This window comes from Pteropus medius, unplaced genomic scaffold (assembly GCF_902729225.1).
Source record: "Pteropus medius unplaced genomic scaffold, Ma_sr-lr_union100, whole genome shotgun sequence".
Taxonomy (NCBI): domain Eukaryota; kingdom Metazoa; phylum Chordata; class Mammalia; order Chiroptera; family Pteropodidae; genus Pteropus; species Pteropus medius.
This window is the reverse complement of record NW_024349803.1, coordinates 19,417,747-19,442,793: the sequence shown is the minus strand read 5'-3', so window position 1 is coordinate 19,442,793 and position 25,047 is coordinate 19,417,747. Positions and strand designations below refer to the sequence as shown.

At 42.7% G+C, this 25,047-nt stretch overlaps 1 protein-coding gene and 1 pseudogene across 1 annotated transcript in view; one reads left to right on the top strand and one right to left on the bottom strand.

The window, feature by feature from the left end:
- The window catches only part of SMARCC1 (SWI/SNF related BAF chromatin remodeling complex subunit C1), a 125,971-nt gene that overhangs the window by 90,722 nt on the left and 10,202 nt on the right, over window positions 1-25,047 (top strand). The window contains exons 25-26 of the mRNA XM_039837617.1: window positions 9,657-9,791; window positions 18,301-18,559. Coding sequence (XP_039693551.1) covers window positions 9,657-9,791; window positions 18,301-18,559 — 394 coding nt within the window. The remainder of the gene's footprint in view (window positions 1-9,656; window positions 9,792-18,300; window positions 18,560-25,047) is intronic.
- LOC120582522 (uncharacterized) lies at window positions 15,225-15,344 on the bottom strand (annotated as a pseudogene).

The window sequence follows — 25,047 nt, the reverse complement described above, 5'->3', positions numbered from 1 at the left end:
GATCCTTTCCATCTGGGTGTTTAGATTTAGCTGGAAGGAAGAGTCCAGAACTATTGCTGAAATAAACTAGAAATTCCAGAAACTAGAACATTCTCTCAATTTCAGCAGCAGTAGGATTAAATTCTTCCAGGATCACATATGCTTAAGACCACGGACGTTTCCTTCACATTAGTCTACCACTGTGTCATGCCCGCATACCCTAAATGGCTAATGGTTTGTCTGCACGGTAACTAGGGGTTAGTTTTGGAGGAAAAGGAAGATTCTTTCTTACCCCTCCGAAATACCTTTTACCTCTCCTCCCTTACGCCTGAAATTCTTTCTCGAGATAGGAAAGTTTTCATTGTACATTTTAGTCATAAGGCTTAACTAGATAAGTGTTGATTAAAATTGATGACACTATTTGCATTGATTATTGATACCACGTCTTTTACTTGATGCTACTGGGGAGAGACAACAGAAGGCAATATTGACTATCTGACTGGTTTGCCTACAGTCAGCCCTGTTTACTTCCACCTTAAATGATGAAATAGAGACTAATTCTGTTAGACCAGCTAGAATCTATGCTTTGTTAATGTAAAACTTACCTTGACTCTATTGTGACTTCTTCTTTCTTACCAGTGATTATATGTTTTTTAGGTTCTACATTTCATACATCCGGGGCACACTGAGACCTCATCATTCTTAGGTTTTATAGAGCCGGTGTGTGGAGGCTTGGGGCTCTGTCCAGCCCTTCTTTTGAAAGGCTCCGCCTGGCACTGTTGCCAGACATTGCAGGCATCCACAGCCTGAGCGTCAGCGGGGCTCCCACTCCATTAGCCATTGCTGTGTAACTACCACAAAACCTAGTGGCTTAAAACTGTTATCGTTTTATTATATCATGATTTTTACAAGTGAGAAACTCAGGCAGACTCAGCTGGAAAAATTCTGCCCCACATGGCATTGGCTGTGTTCACTCAGTGTTCGCTTCATGGCTGACCTGCCTTGGAGGCCTGAGATGACTTCACTCACAGGCCTGATGCCTAGACCACCTGAGGGCCTCTGTCTCCGCACAGACTCCCTAAGAAGTTATCTCGGGCTTCTTCGTATTAGGGCACTATGAGAGTAGTTGGACTCCTTACGTGGCAGCTTGTAACAATGAGAAAAGTGTCCTGAGTGACAAGAAGGAGAACTTGCCACTGTCTTACAGGTTGGCCCCCTACCTGGCGCTGCGCTGTGTAACTTCTACCCAACTCTCTTGGTCAAAGCTTCTGACTGGGCTGTCTGGGCTTTTGATTCTCCTTTGTGCGCCTTCTACCTTTTCTATTAAAAAGTTAGCCCAGTTTTGCTGCCGAGTGGCTTTCTCGACCAGCAATAAGAGTTCCAGAAGGAAAGGATGGTAAAAGAGGCAGGAAAAGAATAGTAGCTAATCAGAACTTTCCAAATTAATGGTAAACTTTAACTTATAGGTCTAAGAAGATCAACCAAAAAAAAATACAGGAAATAAGCTCTGAAGATATTTCGAGGCTCCCCGTCTCGTAGAGTGGGTCTAAGAGGCATACCCTTCGATTCTTAAGAACCCTGCTGTGCTCCCCTGTGGAAGGTCTCTCGGCCACACCTGGAGCTTGTTACTCTGGTCATGCTTTAATGGTGATGCTCTGGATTCGATCTTTGTCCTGAAGCCATTTCTTAGTTTCAAACTCTTACTGGGAGTAACCAGAGATAAGAAACAGTTTTATTTTCAAACCCCACTCTGTATCCTCTAAATTGTCTAGGCCAGCGGTCCCCAACCTTTTTGGTACCAGGGACCCATGTTCCTTTGAGCATCTAATGCCTGATGATCTGACGTGGAGCTGAGGCGGTGATGCCGGTGCTGGGGAGCGGCTGCGAATACAGATGAAGCTTCGCTGGCTCGCCCACTGCTCACCTCCTGCTGTGCGACCCTGTTCCTAACATGGACCGGTACCAATCTGCAGCCCAGGGGTTGGGGACCCCTGGTCTAGGCGATTTCTAACTGAAAACTGAATCGTTTTCTTCTTAACTGAAAGGTGTCTTTCTCTTCTGGTTGTTTAAAATAAAAGAACGTCTACATTTTGCCTGGTAGTCACTCCAGCCAGATCCACAAGCTCACACACAGAGGTGACAGTGTTTCCAAACTTTGTGCTAGTATATCATATCATAAAGTATATCATAAAGATCTTAACTTCTCTCCAACTTCCAATAGTATTTCCCCTCTCTGTCCTTAAGCTCTCACCACTGGTTTTCTTGAGGTCCTTTGAGCTTGCATCCACTGCATGACCCCAAGTTCACATTTAACTTTTCGTTGAACCAACACTTAAGTTCTGGATACCAAATTATTTTCCAGGAGCAAAACTTAGTGGTTTAAAAAAATATTTCATGACTTTGTGAAATTTGAGCACCAAACAGCTGGGCGATTCTGCTCCATATGCATCAGTTGAGTCATTTAGTGTTTTTTACCTCACAGTAGGTCCATCTAGAGGGTCTGAGACAACTTCCTTCAAGTCCTAGTCTTTGGCAGAGTAGCTGTGTTCTCTTTCTCCATGTAGTCTCAGGGTCTCTCCCTGTGGCCTTTCCAGCAGGGTGATCATAATTCTTACATGGCAGCTTGAGACTCCCCGAAAGAACATTCCGAGGGACGGGACAGGAAGGTCCCTGGAAAATGGCACTACTTTGTATTGGGCAAGGCAGTTAGAGAGCTTGCCCCGATTCAAGAGACCCTGCCTCTCAATGCAAGGATGGCCATTGTGTTTGCTTCCATCTTTAAGTTTCCACAATCCCTTATAATAATTCTCCAGGAAAGTATCCGCCAATATATCAGTTATTCTTTATAGGCACTGGGAGATAGTGAAAGGCCTGTGGCTTTGGAATTTAAATTGTAGTTCCAGCTCTGCCGTTCATTAGTCTCTTAACCTTAGGCAACTAAAATAACTTCTAAACTTGTATCATGTTGTTTGAATCAGAAGTACTGCCTTTTGGACAAGATTATTATAAGAGTCAAAGTATAAAAAAGCATTTCTGTAAGTTGGAAAGTGCCATATTTTGATTATTCGTTAAACCAGTATATGAATGTTCATTATGTGCCAGACACTACTACAATGCTAGATTTATCTGATGCCTAAAATAGATATGGATGGTCCCTGCCTCTTAGGAACCTGTTAACCTTGAACCTCACGATCATTTGAGTTGAGCCATTAGACTATACATTTAGTTGTAGAGAAAAGAAAGTTAGAGTCTATATATATAAAATGCTGGAAATGTAACCAGTGAGTAACCAGTGAGTTTACTAGGTGAGATCTAATTAGGAATTACATACTGTTTTAAAATTTCTTGGAATGAAACTCCTGCCTTCTCAAGCATACACACACTTACAACACATAAATTTATTCTTTTGCATATTTGATTTTCACACAAGATGTATTTATAAATGGGTTACTGCCTGAATAGATACTTTAAGCCCTAACAACAATAGACATTTCGTGTGTAGTATCACAGAGTGATTTTAGAGTTATTGAACTCTTTCATCTCATAGATGTAGAAACAGACCCACAGAAGTTAATGACAGGCTGAAAGTTATATGACTGGTTATTGGCAGAACCAAAACCAAAACCCAGATGTGCATACTTGGAGTCTGGTGATCCTAGTCAACCCAGAAACATAATCCGACATAATTCTCCATACTAAAAAAAAAAACATTTTCAAACATTTTACTATTAAAAACCCAACGGCTAGCTCAAAAAATAATAATAATTTTTTTTTAGCACCTCTGATACACTAATTGTGATTTAAGTTTCTAATTTCTAAGAACCAAAAAATAACAGAAAAAAGAAGGAACATTTGTACAGTACTGTTTTATACAATGCCCTTAACTCCTCCCTGAGCCTCAGTGTGTCACCTTTTTTACGGCTCAGCTTCGTTTCTAGGCACTCTTCAGAACTGAGTTCAGTTCCCAGCTCACTTAAATGCGACTCTTGGCAAGATGTTTAACTTCTCTAAGCTTCACTTTTATTCTCCCTAAAATAGAGATAATGCGTTTCTTGGTAGGTTATTATTAGAAGTAAAAGAAGTAGCATAAAAATGCCTAGCATGGAAATGTACCATGGTGTCTAGAATGACGTAAGTGCTTAATAAACCTAGTATTTCCCCCCAGTCCCGTTAATGTATGAGAACAATTAAGCTTCACTTTTACCATCTTCTGAGATTTTTTTTTTTCCCCCTTAAAGCAGACCTGATTAGTATTTGGACCCATGAACAACTTTGCCCAGTGCTTGGTAACATTATCTGATCAGGGTCCTGTGACAGCTTTGTCATTTCCTTCAGAATCTGTTTCTAAGCCTCTTCGACTTTTCCTGGATTGATTAGGTACAGGTATTCACCACATCCATAAATTAGCAAAATTTCTGAGTCTTAGTAGCAGGAAGTATACGGTTCTGTGAAAGAAGTTTCCTTCTTTCCTTCTCCCAGATGAGAAAGAATCTCTTACCAGTAAAAATATGAATAGTCTTGAAGTTAAATGAAAAAAAAAGGTTCTTCCTGTACACCTAGAAGTATAGGACATTGAGACATGGTTAACAAATTTATTAGGATTCAGTCAGAATTTAGAAAGACAGTGCAAACAAACTGCTTCTTTCACAGAAACTTGCTGTTTCATTTGTCCCCTTATAAATAAGGTGGACAAAGAGGAGAGGCTGCAGTCACTTGGTTTCAGTAATCAAAGGGTCGTTATTAAGGCTTCTGTGAAAAAGCCAAACTTAATGTGCAGTGTTAGTTCTTCTGTTTCCATCCAAAACCCAGATGTTATTAACTGTACCCGTGAATAGTTCTCACCATTGAAATGGGGTCATTTTGATACCTAAAGAAAGTTTAACTAGAGATCAGACTGAATAATCCTGTAAATCTTTAATACTAAACTGTCGAAAAACCTAGAGATTTAAGTTTTGATTTGCTTTTTTAAATTTTTCCCTTACCCTGAGTTTTTTACTAGAATTTATTTCTTTAGTTTGAAGGCAGTGGTTTGCTGGTAACATTCTCGTTCCGATTAACTCCATGGTGCCCAGGTTTACTTCTAGAGATTTCTAGTGATTTTTCTTAACCTCAGACCCAGATAAATTCTAGGCTTGTGATCAAGGCTGCCTGTCTCCCTGTCCTCTCTACTCCAAATCTCCTTTCCTGATTTCCTTCTTCTCTAAAATTGCCAGGCATATGTAAGTATGGGGCTTTTCTGGGCCTTTGCCCTTGGGAGTGAAAGTCGGGCGGATAGATACAATACAGTGTGGCAGGTACCGTCACGGAGGCTGTGGAGCCGTGACGCAGGGAAGCTCCGCCAAGGAAGTGATGCCTAATGCCAAGTCCTAAAGATGCGTTGGGAGTGGTCCAGTGCAGGTGGAGGAGGGTCTGCCACCACATGGGTTCCAGGGCAGGGTCACGGCTCACGGTATCAGGTACCTGCTGTCGTGTGTGTCTATCCTCACAACCATCTTGATGGGGGTGCAGTTTTCCATTTTCACAGATGAGGAAATGGTCACAGAGACGCAAGGTAACTTCTAGGCCATGGTGTCGCGGCAGTAAACACCGTGGCCTCCCCTCTCCTCTCTGTTAACCTTTCTATTAACCTTCGGGCAGTGCAGCTTAACAAGAGAGAATTTGTACTCACTGGGGCTGGAGTGGCAGAAAACTCAGTGTAGAAGGAGACAAGGTAAGTACATATAAAACTATCAAAGAACATTAAAGCATCTAATTAAGGGCTAAGGGGGTCCAATTTAAATTCTCAGCAAACTGAATATATGAGGTAGTAAAATAACATTTGCCTAAACACTAATTCAGTATCTCTTCTACCTCACACCTTTATATCACCTAAAAGACTCTAAAGGTCTTCAAGCCATGATGTTAATCCCTTTTCTGCCACGTGGTAGTTATATAGCCTTTGACAAGCTTTTTTCCTTCCCACTTTATATTTGGAAATAACTGTAGATTCATGGAAGTTGCAAAAATATTACAGAGCAGTCCTGTGTATTATTCACCGGTGTCCGCCAATGTAACGTTTTTAATTAACCCAATATTTTTTATTTTGTTTTCTCCTCTGTGATCAGGTTAATTACATGTTTGTTTTTCTTTTAGTGTTTTTTCTAATGAATGCATGTTGCATTCTTGAGTTATTACAATTAAATCCAAATTATTTTTACCACTTCTCTAATGCGATGGAACATAATTCACCTTTCCTGGTTGACTGCTTCTCAGTTTCTTTCTCAATTTCAGTGTTTTCTCTAATGGAATAGATATTTTCCTCCTGTTCAAAGAACTCCCTTTAGAATTTCTTACTGTGCAGGCCTGCTAGCAATGCCTTTTCTTTTGTTTTACTTCAAAGGTCTTGGTATCACCTTCATATTTGAAGTTTATTTTCAGTGGGTATAGAATTCAAGGTTGGCAGATACAGATTTTTTAACATTTAAAAAGATTCCATGCTGTTTTCCATTGTAACTATTAATAAGCTAGCTACAGTCCTTATTGTTGTGTCATTGGAAGTAATTGAAGGTAAAGTGCTTTTTTTCTTTTTTCTGGATACTTTTAGGATTGTCTTTTTTGTTTTCAGTACTCTGTGTTGTACCTTGATATGATTTTTGTTGTTCAATTTTCTCTCCTTGGGGTTTGTTAAGCTTCTTGAATCTTCAGTTGATTTGTTTCATCTGTTTCGAGGCATTCTCACCCATTATCTTTAAATGTTGCTTCTACCTCATTTTCTATCCTCTCCTATGATTCCATTTACATAACTGTTCAACTTTTTGCCAGTGTCCCAAGTCTCTTATGCTTGGTTCTGGTTTTCTTTTTTATTCTTTTCATTCTGCTACAGTTTGAATATTTTTTTGTCGACCTGTCTTTCAGTTTGCTAGTCAAGTCTGCTTTTAAACCTATTTATTGAGTTATTATTTATTTTTTAGTCATATAGTTAATCAGGTGCATGTTTGTTCTTACGTATTTATTCTTATGTATGTATTCGAAACCCGTTGACATTCTCTTTTTATCCTTATTTTTTTACATCTTTTCAAACACAGTGACCTTAACTTATTTCAGAATTCTTGTCTGCTAAGTCCAGTGTCTGTGCCATCTGTGGACCTGCTTTTTTTGGTTGAATGCCAGGCATGTATAAAGGATTCGATGCTCCCAGTGATGGTGTATCTGTATATAAGGTTCAGCCTTCCTCTGTCACGTTAAGAGACTTGAGAAGGTGGGAGGACCGAGTGGAACCTAAATGGCAGTTTGGTCATTCTCTCTTTGGATCACCCTTGTTCCTTGGGTGTGACTTTCTGAACTTTTGATTGAGATTTTGAAACAGGCTCTATCTCCTCAAAAATGAGTGCAGGAATTTCTGTTCTTTTCTATGAAGTCCAACCTATCAATCTTCTCTTTTATCATTTGTGCTTTTGGTTTCATATTTAAGAAATCTTTTAACCCAAAATCATATAGATTTACTCCTCTTTTTTCTTCTTAAGATTTAGATCTATGATCTACTGAATTAATTTTTGTGTATAATGTAAGATTGTGTCCAATTTCATCATATTGCCTTTGGATGTCCGGTTGTCTTAGCCCCATTTGTCAACTCACCCACAACCCCCTTTTAAACTTTATTATGAAACTTTTGGAATATGTACAAATTAGACAAAGCAGTGTATTGACTCTGTGTACGCACCACCCAGGTCGGTTATCGACATCTTGCCGGTCTTGTTTCATTCATCCCCACTTACGTTTGTCCTGTTGATGACCTCCCGTGAGCTTAGGGCTGCTTTTTTAGGTTGAGTCTGTGATTCCTGGATATCGTGTCCCTGTCTTTCTCTGGTTTTACACTGTTAACTGTGGCATATCCTTCAATAGCATGTGTAGGAAGTGAACTTATTGAGTCCTTGATTTCAAAAATGTCTTTATTTTGTACTCAATTCATACAAGTAGCTGTTCTTGAAATTCTAGATTGAAATTCATCATCCTTCAGAATTTGGAAAGCATTTACCATTGTCTTCAAAAACCTAGTATTGCTTTTGAGAAGTTCGATACAATTTGAACTTTTGTGTATAAACCTATTTTTTTTTCTTTGTTTGCCTTTCTGGAAACTTCTGGAATTTTCACTCTCTAATGTTATTAAATTTCCAAAGTTGTTCCTTGCTGTGGGTCTTTTTTTTAATGTTTGTTTTCTTGTTACTTGGTGGTCCTTTCTATTTGAAATCTTATGAATTGTAGTTGGGGGTATCCCCCAACTTCCTGCGTAATTCTTAAAAAAATATAACATTTTCTGCCAAAGCCCACAGAGTTCCGTTCTCATGAAAATAGATCTAGAAACTGATAACATGAGTCTCCTCCAAAGGGGAGGTAAAGTGGCCGCGAGGCAATACAAGCGAAAGGAAGACCTGACTTCTCGTTTGATACCGCCTTGTCAACTTCCATTTTATATCGTGTGCATAAATTTCTTACTCAGAAATATAAACTGCATAAACACTATACACCGATAGCAGGCTTAGAATCATGTAATTTTTATTTGAACTTTTGGTGTAATTGGTGTAGCTCCAAGTAGTTTAGGGAGGCAAACATCATTAATAGCTGCAGATTATTTGCACTTCTGAATCTACTCTTTGATGGGCCCATTGTATAAGACTACATTTCTCTTTTTCAACTATAAAAGAATGAAAAATAACACTTTTTAAAACGTTGTCTATCAATTTAGCTCCCAAAAGCTATATTAAAATCCTCCTGTATGTAGCTCCTTCTAGATTCTGTAAGAAATACAAATTGTAAGACGGCCGCTCCATGTTCCTTCTGAAAACCTGGTGTAGAAGCAAGATAAGCACGTAAATTTAGCAGATATGATAAAAGTGAGTGTGAAGCGGTGCTGGGAGTTAGTTGGTATAAGCTCTTGGATGGCGTCTGGAGAAGGTGGGCTTGATCCCTTGCCAGGTAGTCAGAGTCTTGGCCAAATATGAGATCCCTGTCTTCTCTGGGTGATGTGCTGTCTTCCTCTGCATGCGGCAGAGTTCACAGGAAGCATGGGGAGGACTCATCATGAGTTCCGTGGCAGGCGAGCGGCACATCCTTCCAGAGCCACTGCCTGTCTTGTACTAGATTTGATTTTCTTGCTCTGGACCCTCTCCCTGAACTAGGGGTGTAATATTGTTCACCCCTCCTCTCCGTGCACAGTTCCACTCAGCAGAGAGAAAGCAGAGGCTTTCCGCCTGAGTGGTGGGTGCCGAGGGAGACCACTGCTTCCTGTCCCTGGGTAGTTCATGAGGAAGGAAGGACAGGGAGGGGAGGGACCGAGGGTAGGGTGAGGGTAGGTGGTAAGTGGGGAAGTGCCCCCCGCCAGGCCACCTGTGTCCCCTCTTTGCCCATCGGGGGCTCTGGTTCAGCCTTTCCTCCTCAATGGGCTCTTTGAAGGGAGGGATTTATCACAGGAGGGGTTTACTGTAGTCCTTTGAAAGGGCTGATTTATACCTCTAAGGACCAGAAATCTAGGGACAGTTGGTCTTTTAGATTGAAGTAGATATTTGGTAGTAACATACAAAGGAGACATCTAGGGCACCATTCTTAATAATACAATTCCCACTTGATAAATAGCACATCAGCATTTTGTTACTCTTTTTAAAGCAAATATTTGACTACATAATTTGATCTTTTGTGTTTAGCACCTGGCTGCCGTGGAAGAGAGAAAGATCAAGTCTCTGGTAGCTCTCCTAGTTGAGACACAGATGAAGAAACTGGAGATCAAACTTCGGCATTTTGAGGAGCTGGAAACGATCATGGACAGAGAAAAAGAGGCTGTAAGTAAGGGGAGTTGTAAAGTGGCTTTTTGACAGTTGGATTCTGACCACCTTTCTTAAAATACAAGTTAGATAAAATAAGCGGTAGCTTACTCTGCTGGTCTCTGGGGCAGTCTTCTGTCCCTTTTTGTTTGGTTTGCCCTTTCGAAAGGATTATCAGGCAGTGATGATAAATGAAAGGAACTCTCTTCACGTTCTGAAACTAATCTAAATGCCAACTTCTTATACCTCAACTTTCTAGGTACATGATGACATCAGAGTCTCCACTCTTAGATTTATTACCTACTTGTTACCAATAAAGTGGACTCCATCTAGATCCATTATCTGATTCAAGAATTTTCTGGATTTCCTGTCTTTAATATAATATCAGAAAGCAAGAGAGCCTCTCGTCTTGACTGAGAAGCGTATTTCTGTGATGCCTTTCAGCCAAGCCCTCCCAGGACCCGACGTGGCCCCCAGTCTCTCCCTTCTGCTCCATGTGGAGGGCAGGTGAGGGGGAATGGCCCACGTTGAGCCCACATATTATCTGAGGCAGACGTTTCATATTAAGATGTGGCCCAAACTGGACCAAGAGAATTTTGAACAAGGCCAGAAATGAGAAAGGAAGCAACAAAAAGTAATAAACATGGAACATTTGGTATCTCAAGGGAATTTTTGGAAAAAGATTAAGCATTTTAGAGAAAATCTTTTTTAATGAGTTGACTAGAAAAGGAATTGGTAACTTTCTGAGTGAGCAGTGAGTTGAGTTTGAGGATTCCGTTAGGTCTATATCTCTTTGATGATTTTGACATTTTATCTGTACACGAGATACTGGTGTCTAAATGGCAGACTCTTAAGTTCATCCCAGAGCGCCTTAGTGGTAGGGTCTGCTGGGATGTGCTAAGCTGTTTCTCAGTGCTCAGCCTCTCTCTGATCCCCAGGTAGCCAGGGGCGGTGTGGAGCGGCTCCACTTCTCTTGGCCCTTCAGAGTTTCCCTCATGCTATGGATTTTTAATAATTATTTATCTCAAATTATATAACTCTACTGTGTTTTTCTTACTTGCATCTATTTTTTATGTTAAATTCTAATCAGAGTACACGAAACATTTTCCAGGATAGTCTCTGCATAAAACAGAACAACTGAAAATGTTGGGAAATCGTTCTCCTGAGTCTATCTGCCACCCAAAGTTGCTGTGCCCAAACCCTTTGGTGGTGGCCTGCCTTTCTTGGCCAGCATTTGGAGCAGGAACAGTGTGGACAGACAGCCCCTAGCCCTAGCCGCTGGGTGTCAGTAGCACATCTGTATTAGTTACTGCTGTGTAAAACATTACCCCAAAGCTTAGTGACTGAAAACAGAAAACAGTATCTCACATGGTTTCTGGGGGTTGAGCAGCTCAGCTGGCGGTTCAGGCTCAGGGTCTGTCACGAGGCCACAGTCTTCTCCAGATCCCCAGGGCAGAGGGCACACCTGTAGCTTGTTCCCTTGGCTGTTTGCGGGAGGCTTTGGCTTCTGGCCACATGAGCCTTTCTCTAGTGCTTCTCTTGAAAGGGTTTCTGCCCTTTCAGTGAGAGAGCAAGAACATGAAAGAGCACCCAGAATGGAAGCCACAGTGTGTGTCTCTGTCTGTCTGTCTCTCTGATTATCTTTCAGTTAGAGTTGACATACATTTATTAGTTTAAGGTGTACAGTATAGTGGTCGGACATGTATATAACTTACGAAGTGATCCCCTGATGAGCCTAGTTCCCAGCCTGCTTCGTACGTAGTTATCACAGCATCGTTAACTATACTCCCTAGCACAGTGTCTTTCATAACCTGAACTTAGAAGTCACGTCCCTTCACTTCTCCCATATTCACTTGGTCACACAGATCAGCCCTGAGTCCAGGATCGGTTCAGGGTCAGACAGGGTTCAGTGGGGAAGATGTAAACATTAGGAAGCAGGATCAGTGGGGTCAGGTCGGGGCTCACACTCATTGACCAAACAGAGCCCTACAAACTTCAAAGTGTCTCATGTTTGTTTTGTGCACAGCTGAGACATAACCTATTTTTCCACCCCAGCACTAGTGTGCTGTCCTTCCCTGTGGGCACGCAAAGCCATGACTGGTTTGGTACCGATGATGTCCTCACAGGGCTGCTGTGAGGATTAAGTAAGAGAAGTGTGGCAGGCGCCTGGCACAGTGCCTGGGACACATAGTAAGCGTGCAGTAATATTATATGCCTCTTCATGCAAACCAATAACAACCATCTACATAGTACATTCTTAATAGTTTCAAGCCTTGTTTGTCTTTATGACCATATATTTGACCAGTCACTGTGCCAAACCACTTTATGTACATTTTCTCATTTAATCTCTCAAAAACTATGTGAGAAAGTCATTAGCAAGAAAATATCAATTGCTTTGAATCTCCGTGGACAAGAATCGAGCAGTGATGCTAGATGAGACTGTTAGGTCACTTCTTTGTTAACCTGTCTTATAGACGAAGAGAATGGGGCTTGGATAGGGCACATTTTGTACCCAGATGACATAGTTCACAAATGACAGGGCCAGGTCTCCAACCTATATTTGTTCAGCTCTGTTTTTATCTAGCACTTTATAAAGCAACAAGCCATTTTTATCTCATTTTAACCTGGTGACTCAGATATGCAAGGTTTTATCATTCCTTTATTATGACTCAAGAAAGTTGAGACTGGAAAGTGATCGAGCCAGCTAAGTGCCTTCTAACTCACCACCTCGAGCTCTTCTGCCTAATTCACGGCCTCAATTCACTTTCGATGTGCTCCTGCCCATTTTTACTTACCAAGCAATTGCTTCGGGGCATACTTTTTTGGGGTTAAACAGTTGGCTTTGTTTATATAGCTTTAGATTTAAAACATCTTTGACTTTAATAATATGCTCCTTAAGAATCGTTATATTCTCAAGCATCAAATGTGAAATTTCTTTTATTTTCTAATGACTTAAAATCGGATGTTCTCTTGAGTGTTAATTATTTAGTAATTAAGAATAAGGATATAAAAATTTTAATCTTTTGAAGATGTTCTGAATATAGCTATAATTGGAGCTCAGTAGCTATTGTTACAGCCCTCGTATAAAGTACTGATACAGGAGGAAGGCAGTCATGGAATGTACAAGGTCTGTCAGGGGAATGACATGATAATAGTATTGATTCCACTTAAAGTGAGGATACTGAGCTGGCACTGGGTTCACAACTCAGAAGGGTCCCCTCATCTGAGCAGCCTTCAGTGCCAGGCAGATAGCACACATCAGTCATTGGGTTTCAGACTCAAGCTTTGTTGGGGACTGGTCCCGCCTAGAGAGAACTGGAGGGGCCAGGCCTGCCTAAAACATTGCCATTTGGGTTAAAAACAACTTTGAGGCCAATGACAGTAGATCTGTGAGCTGATCTAGTTTATAACTTCAGAATTAAATGGTCTCTGAATTTCTGAAAGTCTTTTGTCTGGGTATAGAAACTGCACACCTTCAGAAAAGAGAGACATTGTAGGAACTCAGAGCTGTAAGAAACCCAGACCCTGCCTTTAAGGAAGATAGAGGGTGGATGACACACTCACACACAAAGAGACCAGATACTCTGGGGTAATAGGGCTGTAAGAGGAAGGGAGGCCTTGGTTGGCTGAGATTATCAAGGAAAGCATCCTGGTAGAGGAGGGGCTGGTCTGAGTTGTAAAAAGGGACCAAATCCAGAAATGTGAAGAGAACAGCGTGATCACTGAGGAGACTGAAGAGTCAGCCTGCCCAGAGCTGGTGGTTTCTGTGGCCTAGGTGATGAATTAAGTTTGTTTATTCGTTCAGCAAATATTTATTGAGCTGCTTTGTCTAGCGGATACAGTGGTGAATAAAACCCAACAAAACTCTTTGCCTTGGTAGAGCTTAAATAATGAATGAAGATTTTTAGAAGATGTTATGTGCTGTGTATGCGTATGCACACGTATGTGGGTATCTATACGTAAGTACGTGTTACAGGCTGGGGAGTGGAGACTGAGAGGCGAGGGAGGGATTTCAGTGTAAGTGGTGTCAGCCACGTAGGCCTGACTGAGAAACTTGACAGCTGGGCAAGTGCTTCTTAGCACTAGAAGCAGCCAGCATAGTGACTGACATGTTTGGGGACTAAGGAGTAGGTGCGTGGGCTGGAGCATAAACAAGTAGGAGGAGGTAAGAGGATAAAGTCAGAGATAATGGTGACCAAATCACAGAAGTCCCTGTAAGCCACCCAGAGGCTTTTCCTGTTCTTGATTCAAATGTAGAGTAATTACAGGGCCTGTTATATGCATTCAGTGAAAATGTGGAGTGAATGCGGAAGGCTGGCCTGCCTGGCGTTCCTTACAGTTCAGCAGGGATCGGTCTGTCCGCCTGTCATAGAGAACAGATTACAAAGTGGCAAGGTTAGAAAGGGAACACTGGTGAGAAGGCTGTTCAGGTAATCCACACGAGATGACACTGGCTTGGAGCAGGATGGCGTGAAGTGAAAAGAGACGGCCAAGCTGGGTAGATTAAAGGTGTTGCTAATAGGATGCGGGTTTAGCAGAAGTCATTGTACTCTGACAGATTAAGGAAGAGAGAATAAAAAGCCAAAAAAGGGGATTTTGCACTGCTCCGGGAGAATTATGTTTGATTTTGTTTACCTGTTTGTAGTAACGCATCTCGATGCTGCTTGTCTTATGTATGAATCTGTTGTTAGACGAGCACTGTTGTATTATGGGTAGTTTCAGCTGAGATTCAGAGAGCGGTACCCAGTCGCAGGTTTAGTTTGGAATTGAAAAGGTTGATGGCCTCAGGAAGCAAGCACACTGTGACAAGGATGGAGTGATCAGTCACAATCACCTTTGGGTTTCTGCCACCAGAAGCACACAGGGAGGTAGCAAGATACAGTTGTGTCTTGTTTTCCCACAGGTGTAAGAAGGAATGGATGTGTGTAGCTTGAACTTTTTTTTTTTTTTTTTTTTTGAGGACTGGTCCCTGACACCAAAGAGAGGTGTGATTATCTGCTTCAGTTCTGAGGCCAAGTCGTTGAGGCTTTAAGCCTCAGCTGATATTTCAGTCCTTGGCAGTGTAGATGAGTTTCTGTGCAGCACCCCCCCACACACACACACCCCTTCTTTTACTCTTTCCCACTCCTCTTCCCTGCTTTATGCAAATGACATTGGGAGAAGAGCTCTGTGAACTTCAGCTGCACTGGCAGCTGTCTGTGTTTGGGGTCCTGGTGCAGAAGAGTGCTCTGTTGTGCTCGGGTTCTGCTTGGACTCGCTGTTTCATACCCGGTGGAGGAGGGTGGGGAAGAGGAGGGCAGGGTGTGAATGCAGCCAGCGGACGTGTCTTCAGAGCAGGGCCATAGGCAGCTTTGCTTGAAACTGGGTTCCCTAGAGCCACAGTGGAGCCATGAAAGAAAGTGAACAGATTCACTCGCACCTGATGTACGGGAGGAATTGACACTGTCATTTTAGTTATTGGAACCTGGTCTTCTTAGGTGGTCTCCCATCCAAGTACTAACCAGGCCCGATCCTGCTTAGCTTCCGAGATCAGACAGGATCAGGTGTGTTCAGGGTGGCATGGCCATAGCCAGCATTTTGTTTTGTGATTACAGAAATATATAATTAAGAGTAAATTAAGAAGTCTCTCTTACCCTCAACTTCATTCCTAAGAATAATCACTTAATAATTTGTTGTCTTCTAGAACATTTTCAGTGTGTGTATAACATTTGTACATGGACACGAGTGGTTTTTAAAAAATGTAATTGGGATTATGTTATAAATCTTGTTGCAACTTGCTTTTTTCCCCTCTGTGTAACTGTACATGAAAAATAATACTTTAAATAACTGTCATTATACACTCAAGCATACAGTTTTCTAGGATAGATTTCCAGATGTAGACTCAATGGGTCATTGGTTAAATACGCTTAAATTTTGCTCAGTACCGTAAAGCTCTCCTCAAAAATTCCCAGTTCACGTTCTTCTCATTACCACAAAAGTGAATGCAGTCTTTAACTGGATTCAATAACAGTAAGGTGTCCGCGACAGGACAGGTGTTCCATACTTCTTCTGCGTGTGCCCCAGAGCAGGGACCGCCCTTCCGGAGCCCACTGGTACCCTGCTCTCACCTCTCAGGACCTGTTCGTTTCACACTGGAGCCTAAGCTTATATTGGGTTCTCCTTCAGGTTGTGCGTGTGTCTGTTTAATCACTTACCCTTTTTAATTCTTTAATTACTCTCTTTTCATTACCTCCTATGTTTTGAAATGACAAATGAAGCTCATGAAAAAATAGTATAATTAAAGTTAGTTCATTTGTAGGTAAGGAAAATGAGACAATGTGTTTTCTCCAAGGTTAACACTTTGGTAGTAAGATCAGTTCCTTAAGAAAGGCTGGTTTGGTAAAAAACCACTGGGCTAGGAAATGCAGAGATTAAAATTTCCCTTACGAGACATAAAATCTCCCTCCAGTAAAAGCGCAACTTCTTTGTAAAGCAGGTTCTGACCTAAATTCCGTAGTTCTTATGTAAGTGCAGGCAAACAGGCCTTGAGCCAGGCGGTCCATACCACTTGTGGCTCAACAAGAACACAGGTAGGAGGTTCTTTTCTGGCAGCCTCTTCAGTCTGACCTCAGCAAAGTCCTACATTTCCTAGAAAGAATAATTAGAAGGAAGCAAAACCCAGAACCTGGAGTCAGAATCATTAAATCCCTTTTTTATCATATTAGTCTGCCTCTTACTGACATTATCTCACTGATTAGTGTTCTTGCAGAACTAGGCTTCCAGAGGAGTCTCTTGCCATTTACATCTTGCAGCTAACTCCTTTCTCATCCTGCAAACAGAAAGTTAACCCAGGCCAGGCTTTCCCCTCTTGGGGTCATCCTCCCTAGGAAAACGAGAGGCCGCACAGGCCTGTTAGAACCGGGTGGCATCCTGTCACTCTCGTCCTGGTAATGCTCAGCCGCCCACCTAATCGTTTGTTTCAGATCTCCTTCCTAGGGAGACTGAAAGCCAGCTAACCAACAGCCAGGACGTAAGCCTTACCATCTCTCCCCTCCAGTTCCCCTCCCGCTCACCTGCCCATGCGTCCTCATGCTGAGTATGGCCTGTCTTGCCATGTCCCATCCATCCATGGACATTCCCTCGTTGCTGCTCCTGGTAACCAGTGATGCTTCTCTCTGGGTCACAGGGACTTCACTCCAAGCACCTCTCCTGACAGGCTAGATTCTTATGCTGATTCTCATGAATGTTCCATCTGGTTTTTGCTAAGGATAGTTTGTAGTATTTATCTGTAGAACTGGCTGCTTCTGAAAGCTAAAATGTTACATTTTCTTAACCTATTAAATGCCTTGGAATAGTGCTTTCCAACAGAAATATCACGTGAGTCATATATGTAATTTAAAATTTTCTAGTGATAGCCTCATTAAAAAATCAGTATACAAATATTTCAACATGTAATCAGTATGAAAAATTCACTTTTTTCTTACTAAGTCTTCAAAATTCAGTGTGAACTTTATACTTCGCCACATCTTCTGTCAGATTAGCCACATTTCAGGTGCCCAGGAGCCTTTTGTGGCGGTGGCTGCTCATTGGACAGCACAGCTCTAACACTTGCCTCCCAGGGACTCATATCTTGGTATCGAAAATGGCGAGATGGAACATTACTGAAAAGAAATAGATCTATTAACCCGCCTTATGATTTTTGTACTATTTACTTCCAGAAATATGGATTTTTATTTTTCTTCTTTTTCAAGTTGATTTTCTTATTGAGTCCTGAGTTAATTTTGATAGCATTTAAGGTGGGCTCCATTCTCTGAACTACCCAAGCATATGGTTTCTGAATTTCCTGGCACATTCGACGTTTTTTCTCTGTATTTTAATTTGGGTTTATCTTGAATATTGAAATGCTTATATTCTTCAAACCCAGATTCATGTAAATTTTTAATTAGACATCTAAAATATACTGTGACTGCGTTACCTAGTATAATTTTGGATACTTGAAAGCTAACAGTGGCACTGCCAAAGTTCCACATAAAAAAAAGTATATCTCTGCAGCTAAGGCCACATCTACTCATCCAGAAGATTTAACTCTGGTGTTACATTCAAAAATAGTAACTCAAAAGTAACACATCCAGAGGCGAGCACCTGGGAGGGTGGGGTGAACTTGAAACACTAGCATCTGAGGGACTGTTAACAGGACAAGAGGGGCTCGTTTCACCTGGGGAAGATTAAGGCAGTCATGGGAACTTTTTAAATAACCAAAGTCCTGTCAAACAGAGAGGGTTACATGTGTCCCGAGTGGGTGAAGGTTACAAGGAAAGGCAGACCTTAGGCTTAACAAAGAGAAGACCTCCACCCCCAGTAACAGATGTCCAAATGGAAACACGCTACTCAAGAAATAATACCTTTCCTGTCACTGTAGCTGTTGCAGGGTGGCTATGTAACTGTGGTGAGCTGGAGGGAATTCAGGTAGCAGGTAGATGTCCTTCCTGTGTGTCGTCCATTCCTGAGACCCTCCCTGGTGTCATGTCTCTTCCCCTTTTCTTAACAGTTAGAACAGCAGAGGCAGCAGTTGCTTACGGAACGCCAGAACTTCCACATGGAACAGCTGAAATACGCGGAGTTGCGAGCCCGCCAGCAAATGGAACAGCAGCAGCATGGGCAGAACCCACCTCAGGCACACCAGCACTCAGGACCTGGGCTGGCACCGCTGGGAGCAGCAGGGCACCCCAGCATGATGCCCCATCAGCAGCCCCCTCCCTACCCTCTGATGCACCACCAGATGCCGCCGCCTCACCCCCCACAGCCAGGTGAGAGGAGGCTTGCTCACAGATGAGGCTGGGCCATCCATGTGGCACCGGGCATCCGAGGGGTGACCATACCATTGGCGATTTCTGACTAGGACTGTTTAGAATGTCTTGTCATCCAGGAATCGTAGGCAAGTGAGATACGATTTTATAGCCATCACCACGTAATGCCTGCCACGTTCTCCTTCCAGAGTCCTCTTGGCATGGTGCTTTTCCGTGGGTAGGTTGGCCTCTGAATGGGCAGCATATCCCAGAGTTCCTTAAAAATTCATCCTTGGATAGTCTATATTTTTTAAAAAGAACTTACAGACATTTTTAAAGATAGATACACAGAAAAAGAATAGTACAGTGAATTCTTATGACCCAGCTTCCAACATTACTTTTCTGCCATTTTTAATTTTTTATTATGGAACCATTCAACTGTAAACAGAATAGTGTAATAATCCCCCAGTACCAGTTGCACAACTTCAGAATTGTCAATAAATTATCAGTTCCTCCTCACTGATAGGCTGGGCCATCGGGGTGAGAGACTTCAAAATGTATCTCTAAACAATGGAAATCTTCCTGTTTAGTATAACCTACTATGATTACACCCAACAGAAGTAACCTTAGTTCCTAATATTGTTGGTTAAATGTCTTTGAATGTGTCATTTGTTTGAATTAGTATTCAAAAAGGCCTACAGCTGAGAGTTCTCTTAGATCTGTTTTACTGTTGACAATTCCCTCCCCCCACCCCTTTTCTTCTTTTTTAAACACCATTCACGTTGAAGAAACCGAGCTTTTTCCCCTGTGGCTGTCCAGTTGTACACTCAAGGTGTACAGTGTCAGAGCGCGCGCCAGCCCCCTCTTCTCCCTCCCACACATCCCTTGTAAGCCAGAGGGCTGCTCTGGATATTTTCTCAGGTTCAGGTTCACTTCTGGGAGATAGGCATTTTCCTATAATGTCGGTTGCCTCTTGTGATTGAGATTGGACAGTGCTTCTGGTCTTGCTAGTCTGACCATCCCTTACAGAGTTCCCCATCAGATGTGTCACCTAAGGTTTTACCTGCCATTGAGAAAGGTTTCTAGATCAGTTGTTTCATCAGGCATTGCAAAATGGCGAGATTTCTAAATTTATTATTCCTTCTGTGCTTATTTACTTAACATTTCTCTTGCATTTTTATAGCAGTGATTCTGTTATTTTAAAAAACCTTCCTTCGTAAGTCGTTTAGTTATCCTGGACATCAGTCCTTATAGGAAAGGCTGGATAAATGCTGCATCATCCTTTCTCTTTATTTATGAGTTATTTGAATAAAGAGTTACTACCTACCGTGCCCCCTCCTTCTCCAAAGGTGACTAGTAAGGGGTTTTTTTTCCTGTTGTATCTGTATGCTTTCAAATTGTGACTTTTTGTATAGTTTATGTGTTTCAGTCATTCTTTTTGATGCTCAAGTTGTCCTCTTTAGCTCGTGGGAGCCCTTTCAAGTTGGCAGCTATCCACATTTTAGCCACCTTGAAAGTTGAACTCAGGATTTTTTCAATCTTAACTGCTCGGCATCATTAAAACTAAAATGTACCTTTAATTTCCGCTTTCTCTCTCCACCCCCCATATCCCTTCCCATCTTAGAGGACAGTGTGTATGGGTGTGTGCTGTGTATTGTGGTGCTCTAGTAAGTCATCCTGTAAGCTTTTCATAATTACTCTCTAATAATGTGCCAAGTGCCCAGAAAAGCCAGGAGTTGTGCTTCCTGGTGTGGGATACAGACTTTTTGGCCAAGGCACGTGGAGGCGAGCTGAGATAAATAGAGAGAGACCCTTGGAAGCATGAGAAGGTCTCAGCATGACTAATGTCATTGGCCTGATCTTCTCAAGAGACAGAGTTTGTAAGTCTCCTTGTGGAAATAACCAGGCATGTTGGAGTCACACCTGAAAATCCTACGATCTGACAACTTGTACTATCAACGTGAGTCTTTAATTCACAAACCTCAGAACCTGTTTCAGATACTAGTTTTTATTAGCTTTACTCAAAAGTACGGCTGGGTTGACTTTGAGGAGCATGCGTTTTCACATGCACACATACACACAAAACACATTGCAATTGCGGGATTTACTGCTGTCATCAGGCTTGCCACTTGATCTAGGTGGTGGTTGTGGCTCTTAAGAAGTCCGCCAGCTCACAGCACGGGATACTGTTCCTCCATCCTCTCTGTCGGCTTGTGCGGACCTTAAATTCTCTGTATGAGAGCTCATTTTCTTCCAAGTTAAGCTTTAGAAAAACACAAATACCTACCAGAGTGAAGATCACAAAGTGACTTTTTAAAAAACAGTAGGTATTTTTTAAATTTAGTTCCTAAAACTGTTGGGATAAATAAATATTAAGGAGGAAGTTCACTGTAGCGACTTGATATTTGGTTTTTGGTGATGTTGAAGCATCATCATCTGCAGTAACTTCCTGGAGAACTTCTAAGTAGCTCCAGCACTTGCATTTAGTTTCTAAAAGATGGGAGAGACATGCTCTGTCTTTTCACCTAAACTGCATCCTGGTGAGAATAGATGTTTGCACATCAGGCCCTTTACCCACGTGTTCCACTTCGTTCTCAGCGTCTTCACTGCACTTGAAGAACGGACGCATGGCCACGGCCTTGAGGGCTGCATAGTGGGGCCGGGGTTCGTATGGGGCTCCATCTTATCCCAAAGCAGTATCCCAGCACTGCCCCCCATGACAGACGCAGATACGACTGTTCTCTAAGGCAAGGCCAAAAAACAAGAGTTCTAAAAATAGCCTTTAGACTAGAAATAGCTCATTTTGCTATTTTCTTTCTCAAAGAAATAGGTGTGAGTGAATTTGTAAAGAAAACAATCACTGTGTATGGGAATATATTTTAAAAATCTGCGACAAGGTATTTTCTGAAAATTTTTTATTGAAATATAACGTACATATGGAAAACTATACAAAATCATAACTGATGTGTCTTGGTAAGTTTTAAACTTAACAGAGAGAATATGCGCGTAGCCAGGGCCCACGAGCGCCATCACGTTCCCAGTCTCCGCCCGCCCCCTGCCCCCCCGAGGGTAACACTGTCCTGATTTCTACCCCACGGACGAGCAGGCTGGCTTGAATGTTACCTGGGTGGACTCACCAGTGGGCTTTATGTATGTCTGACGTCTTTCACTCCACACTGTGTACGTGCGATGCAGCCACATCGTTGTGAGTGGTGGTTCCTTCTGTTCGCTCTGTGTTCCACCACGGGGCTCCGCCACGGTCTCTGAGTCCGTGCTCCTGTGGACAGTTTCAGTTATCACAGAGTAAGTGCTGCTGTGAGCATGCACGGGTCTTTGGTGGGCAGAGGTGCACATTTCTGTTTGTGTGCCCCCCCAGGAGTGGAATTTGGTGCACACCTAGAATGGGTCACAGGGTATACATGTACTTGTTCACCGTGTAGATGCTGCCACGGTTCTTCCTCAGTGGTCATGCCAGTTTACGCTCTAGCAGTGTGCGAAAGCTCCAGCAACTCAAGTAGTCATTTTTCTTAATTGCCCCTTTTGTGGGGCTGCTTTGGGTTTGAATGTAAAATTGAATCAGATATATTACAGAGTAAAATTAATAAGAATAAATTAAACCCTTAATTAGTTAAAAGTTGCCTTAATATTATCATTTCAGAAAAGACTGGTTGTAACAGGTGAGTCCGCCGCACCATGTTCTAGAGATCAGCTAACGTGGCCTTTCCGATCAGGGCAGGTGAGGAAGTATGAGTGTGGTCCTTCTAACTAGTGTTTCCTAAGTTCTGGAAGAGGTGGCGGGCCACAACGTTTATGCAAGAGCTGAGAATCATCATCCAGGTCCCGTGGCTAGCTTTCGGTGTTTGTCATGGTGTGTGAAAGAAGGGGAAAAATCAGCCTTAGGAAGCCGGTAATGGTTGGAGAGGTGGGAGGGAAAAAGATCAAGACAGATTCATCACTGAGTGTTTAATTTGTCCAGCTCTCTGATTTCTTAGAGTTTATATGATTATGTAGATGGATAATCTTTTCTCCACAAAACTGGCCGTCAGTTTGCGGTAGAGCCCATTAAACCAGCAGTTCAGTGTTGTGAATCAGCCAGGCTGTCACACCCATGGGCCCAGCACCAAGATGGCCGGTATAAACTGACACCTGTGTGTATTCCATTTAGTTTCTGCCGCTGCAGTCCCCTCTCCCCCACCTCCTCCCCCTCCATTAACTCATTCAGATGCTTACAATTTTGTATAGAGAGTACTATCCGTATGCCGGTCTCTCTCTTCCTTGGCTCTTTTATTATTTGGTCCTATTGCTAACTCACCTGGGAACTCCAGCTCTTTGTAGGTTTTGTCCTCTCCCTGCTGAAGTATCCCAAGTTTACTTGTTCCTACCAAACCAAAAGGCAAAGAAGTACCTGTAGTATAATATTTCTGGTGTACATTTGGCAAATGGAAACTTGAGGAGGCTGCAGCCATCTTTATACCACCCTTAGATTTTGCTGATCTTTATGAAATACACTGCACTGCATTTCATCTTTTCATTTAAATTGCAAAACTGTGTGATTTCATGGAGCGATCCCTAAATTAAAGCCTTACTAGTCCTCCCTGTGGGGCTGCCATTCCAGGTGGTGCAGGGTGGACAGTCAGAACAGCAACTAGTCCTTGAGTACAGGCACAGTGCCACTTGACCACCCCCCGGGCCGCGGTGTATGACAGCACGTGGGGACCAAGAACCGGGGTGGCCTGGGCAGTATCTGCTGCTCCCTGAGGTGCTCTTGATCATCCTGCTTACTTGAGAAAGGAGGGTGCCCCGGACTGCTGGGGTCTCCTTTAAAGTCAGGCGGCCGGTCTTCCAGTGGCCTTGGCACATATTTAAAGGAAGATTACCTGTCTGTGGGTTGAGGCAGAAGGAAATGACAAAGATCTGGTGCGGGCGTGCTGTGGAAGTTCCCTCCCCGAGGCTCTGGAGTGCTCGCGTGTGCCTCGCGGATCTCACGTGAGCCCCCGACTCCGGGGAAGCCTCGTGTGTCTCTGTGTGTGAAAAGCAGAGGGGAAAGGACAGCCTCGTGTAAATACCTTATTAGAGTATAGCATTTTTAGAAGTGCCAAAAAATTCAAAGTAGGAATTGATCTGATTTGATGAAAACTCAGACATGGTAGAGATGCTGGTTTAATTATAAAACTAGGATATTTTGCATCCGTTAGTAAAATATTGGTTGTTCAAGGAAATTTAACCAAGGCAATAGGCACTTAGCTTCTAAGCCCCCAAGGTAGACCCACTTACACAACCCTACCCTTGGGAATAGTACTCAGGCGGGAAAGAATTACAACCAGACGGCACTCCCCAGCCCACACTGGACTCACAGCCCCACTGAAACGGAGAAGGAATAGCTCATCACGTCAGCCAAGTTCTTCTTATCTGTGGTGCCTCTGGTCCTGCTCGCATCACGTGACAGCAAGGTTGCTAGCCACTTTCCGGAGTAGCAGGTTACCCTCACAAAGAGAACAGTGCCGGCTCAGTCCTCAACAAAGAGCGACTGTGGCAGGCGCCCCCGGAAGCCGCTGCGGGAGGAGCAGGCTCGGGAGCCCCGGCTTTCCCTCGCAGGCCCCGATTGTGTTATTTCCGTTCTCCGGGGACTCAGCCAGAGCACGTGCTGTGGACAGTTAGAAGCAGAGCAATGAAATGTGCTCAAGATCGGAAATGCAGAGGTTCCCCTTCCTGGTCTCACGTTCTTTTCCCACCTGGCTCTCCCATCCTAAAGAACAGAAATTAAACCCTTAAATAATATTCCGTTAGGCGTGGTGGACGGAACACTTTAGTAAAAGAGCTAATAAACCTGAGAGGGTGTGAGGGATTTTTCCACTAGGCTAAACCTAATTTTAGCAAATCTTTCCGTTTTTTAGGCTTCCGATGCCTGCTGGTTTGTTTTTTGGTTTTTTTTTTTTAAGCTCGTATGTAGGTCAGACTCCCACCAGTTTGTGCTTTGATGCTGCTGTTTTGAAGCCACAGCTCTCTGTCTTACCTCCCTCTCTGCCAGAGAGGGAAATACTGGAATTTTTTTAATGGAAAATAATATACATGCACACACACTTCTTATTTTGTTTCGTAAGGCCTGCTCTTGTATATTTCAGGTTCGTGTGGGCCAGACTTGTTCATGTTTAGTAAGAATTAATAGAAATGCCTTCTGACGTGGTCATCTGTGTAAAAGTGATGAGACCTATATCAGGCATGAGAAAAACCACAATGATGTTTAGATTTCAAAAGAATAGGGGTTGCTTTACAAGAAATTAAGGTGTTTTCTCCCAGTCCTCCTAAATTCTACTCCATTTCAAATTGATCTTTAGAAGTCAGCTTCTCAGAGAATGGGCCTCAGGGCCAGACAGACCTGAGTTTGAATCTCAGCTCAGTGTTTGTTCTTATGACATTGGGCCAAATTACAGCCTCTCTGAGACTTTGTTTCCTTACCTTGAAGCTGGGCCCTTTCCATCCTGCAGTCTTCCTAATGACCTGGAGGGTTC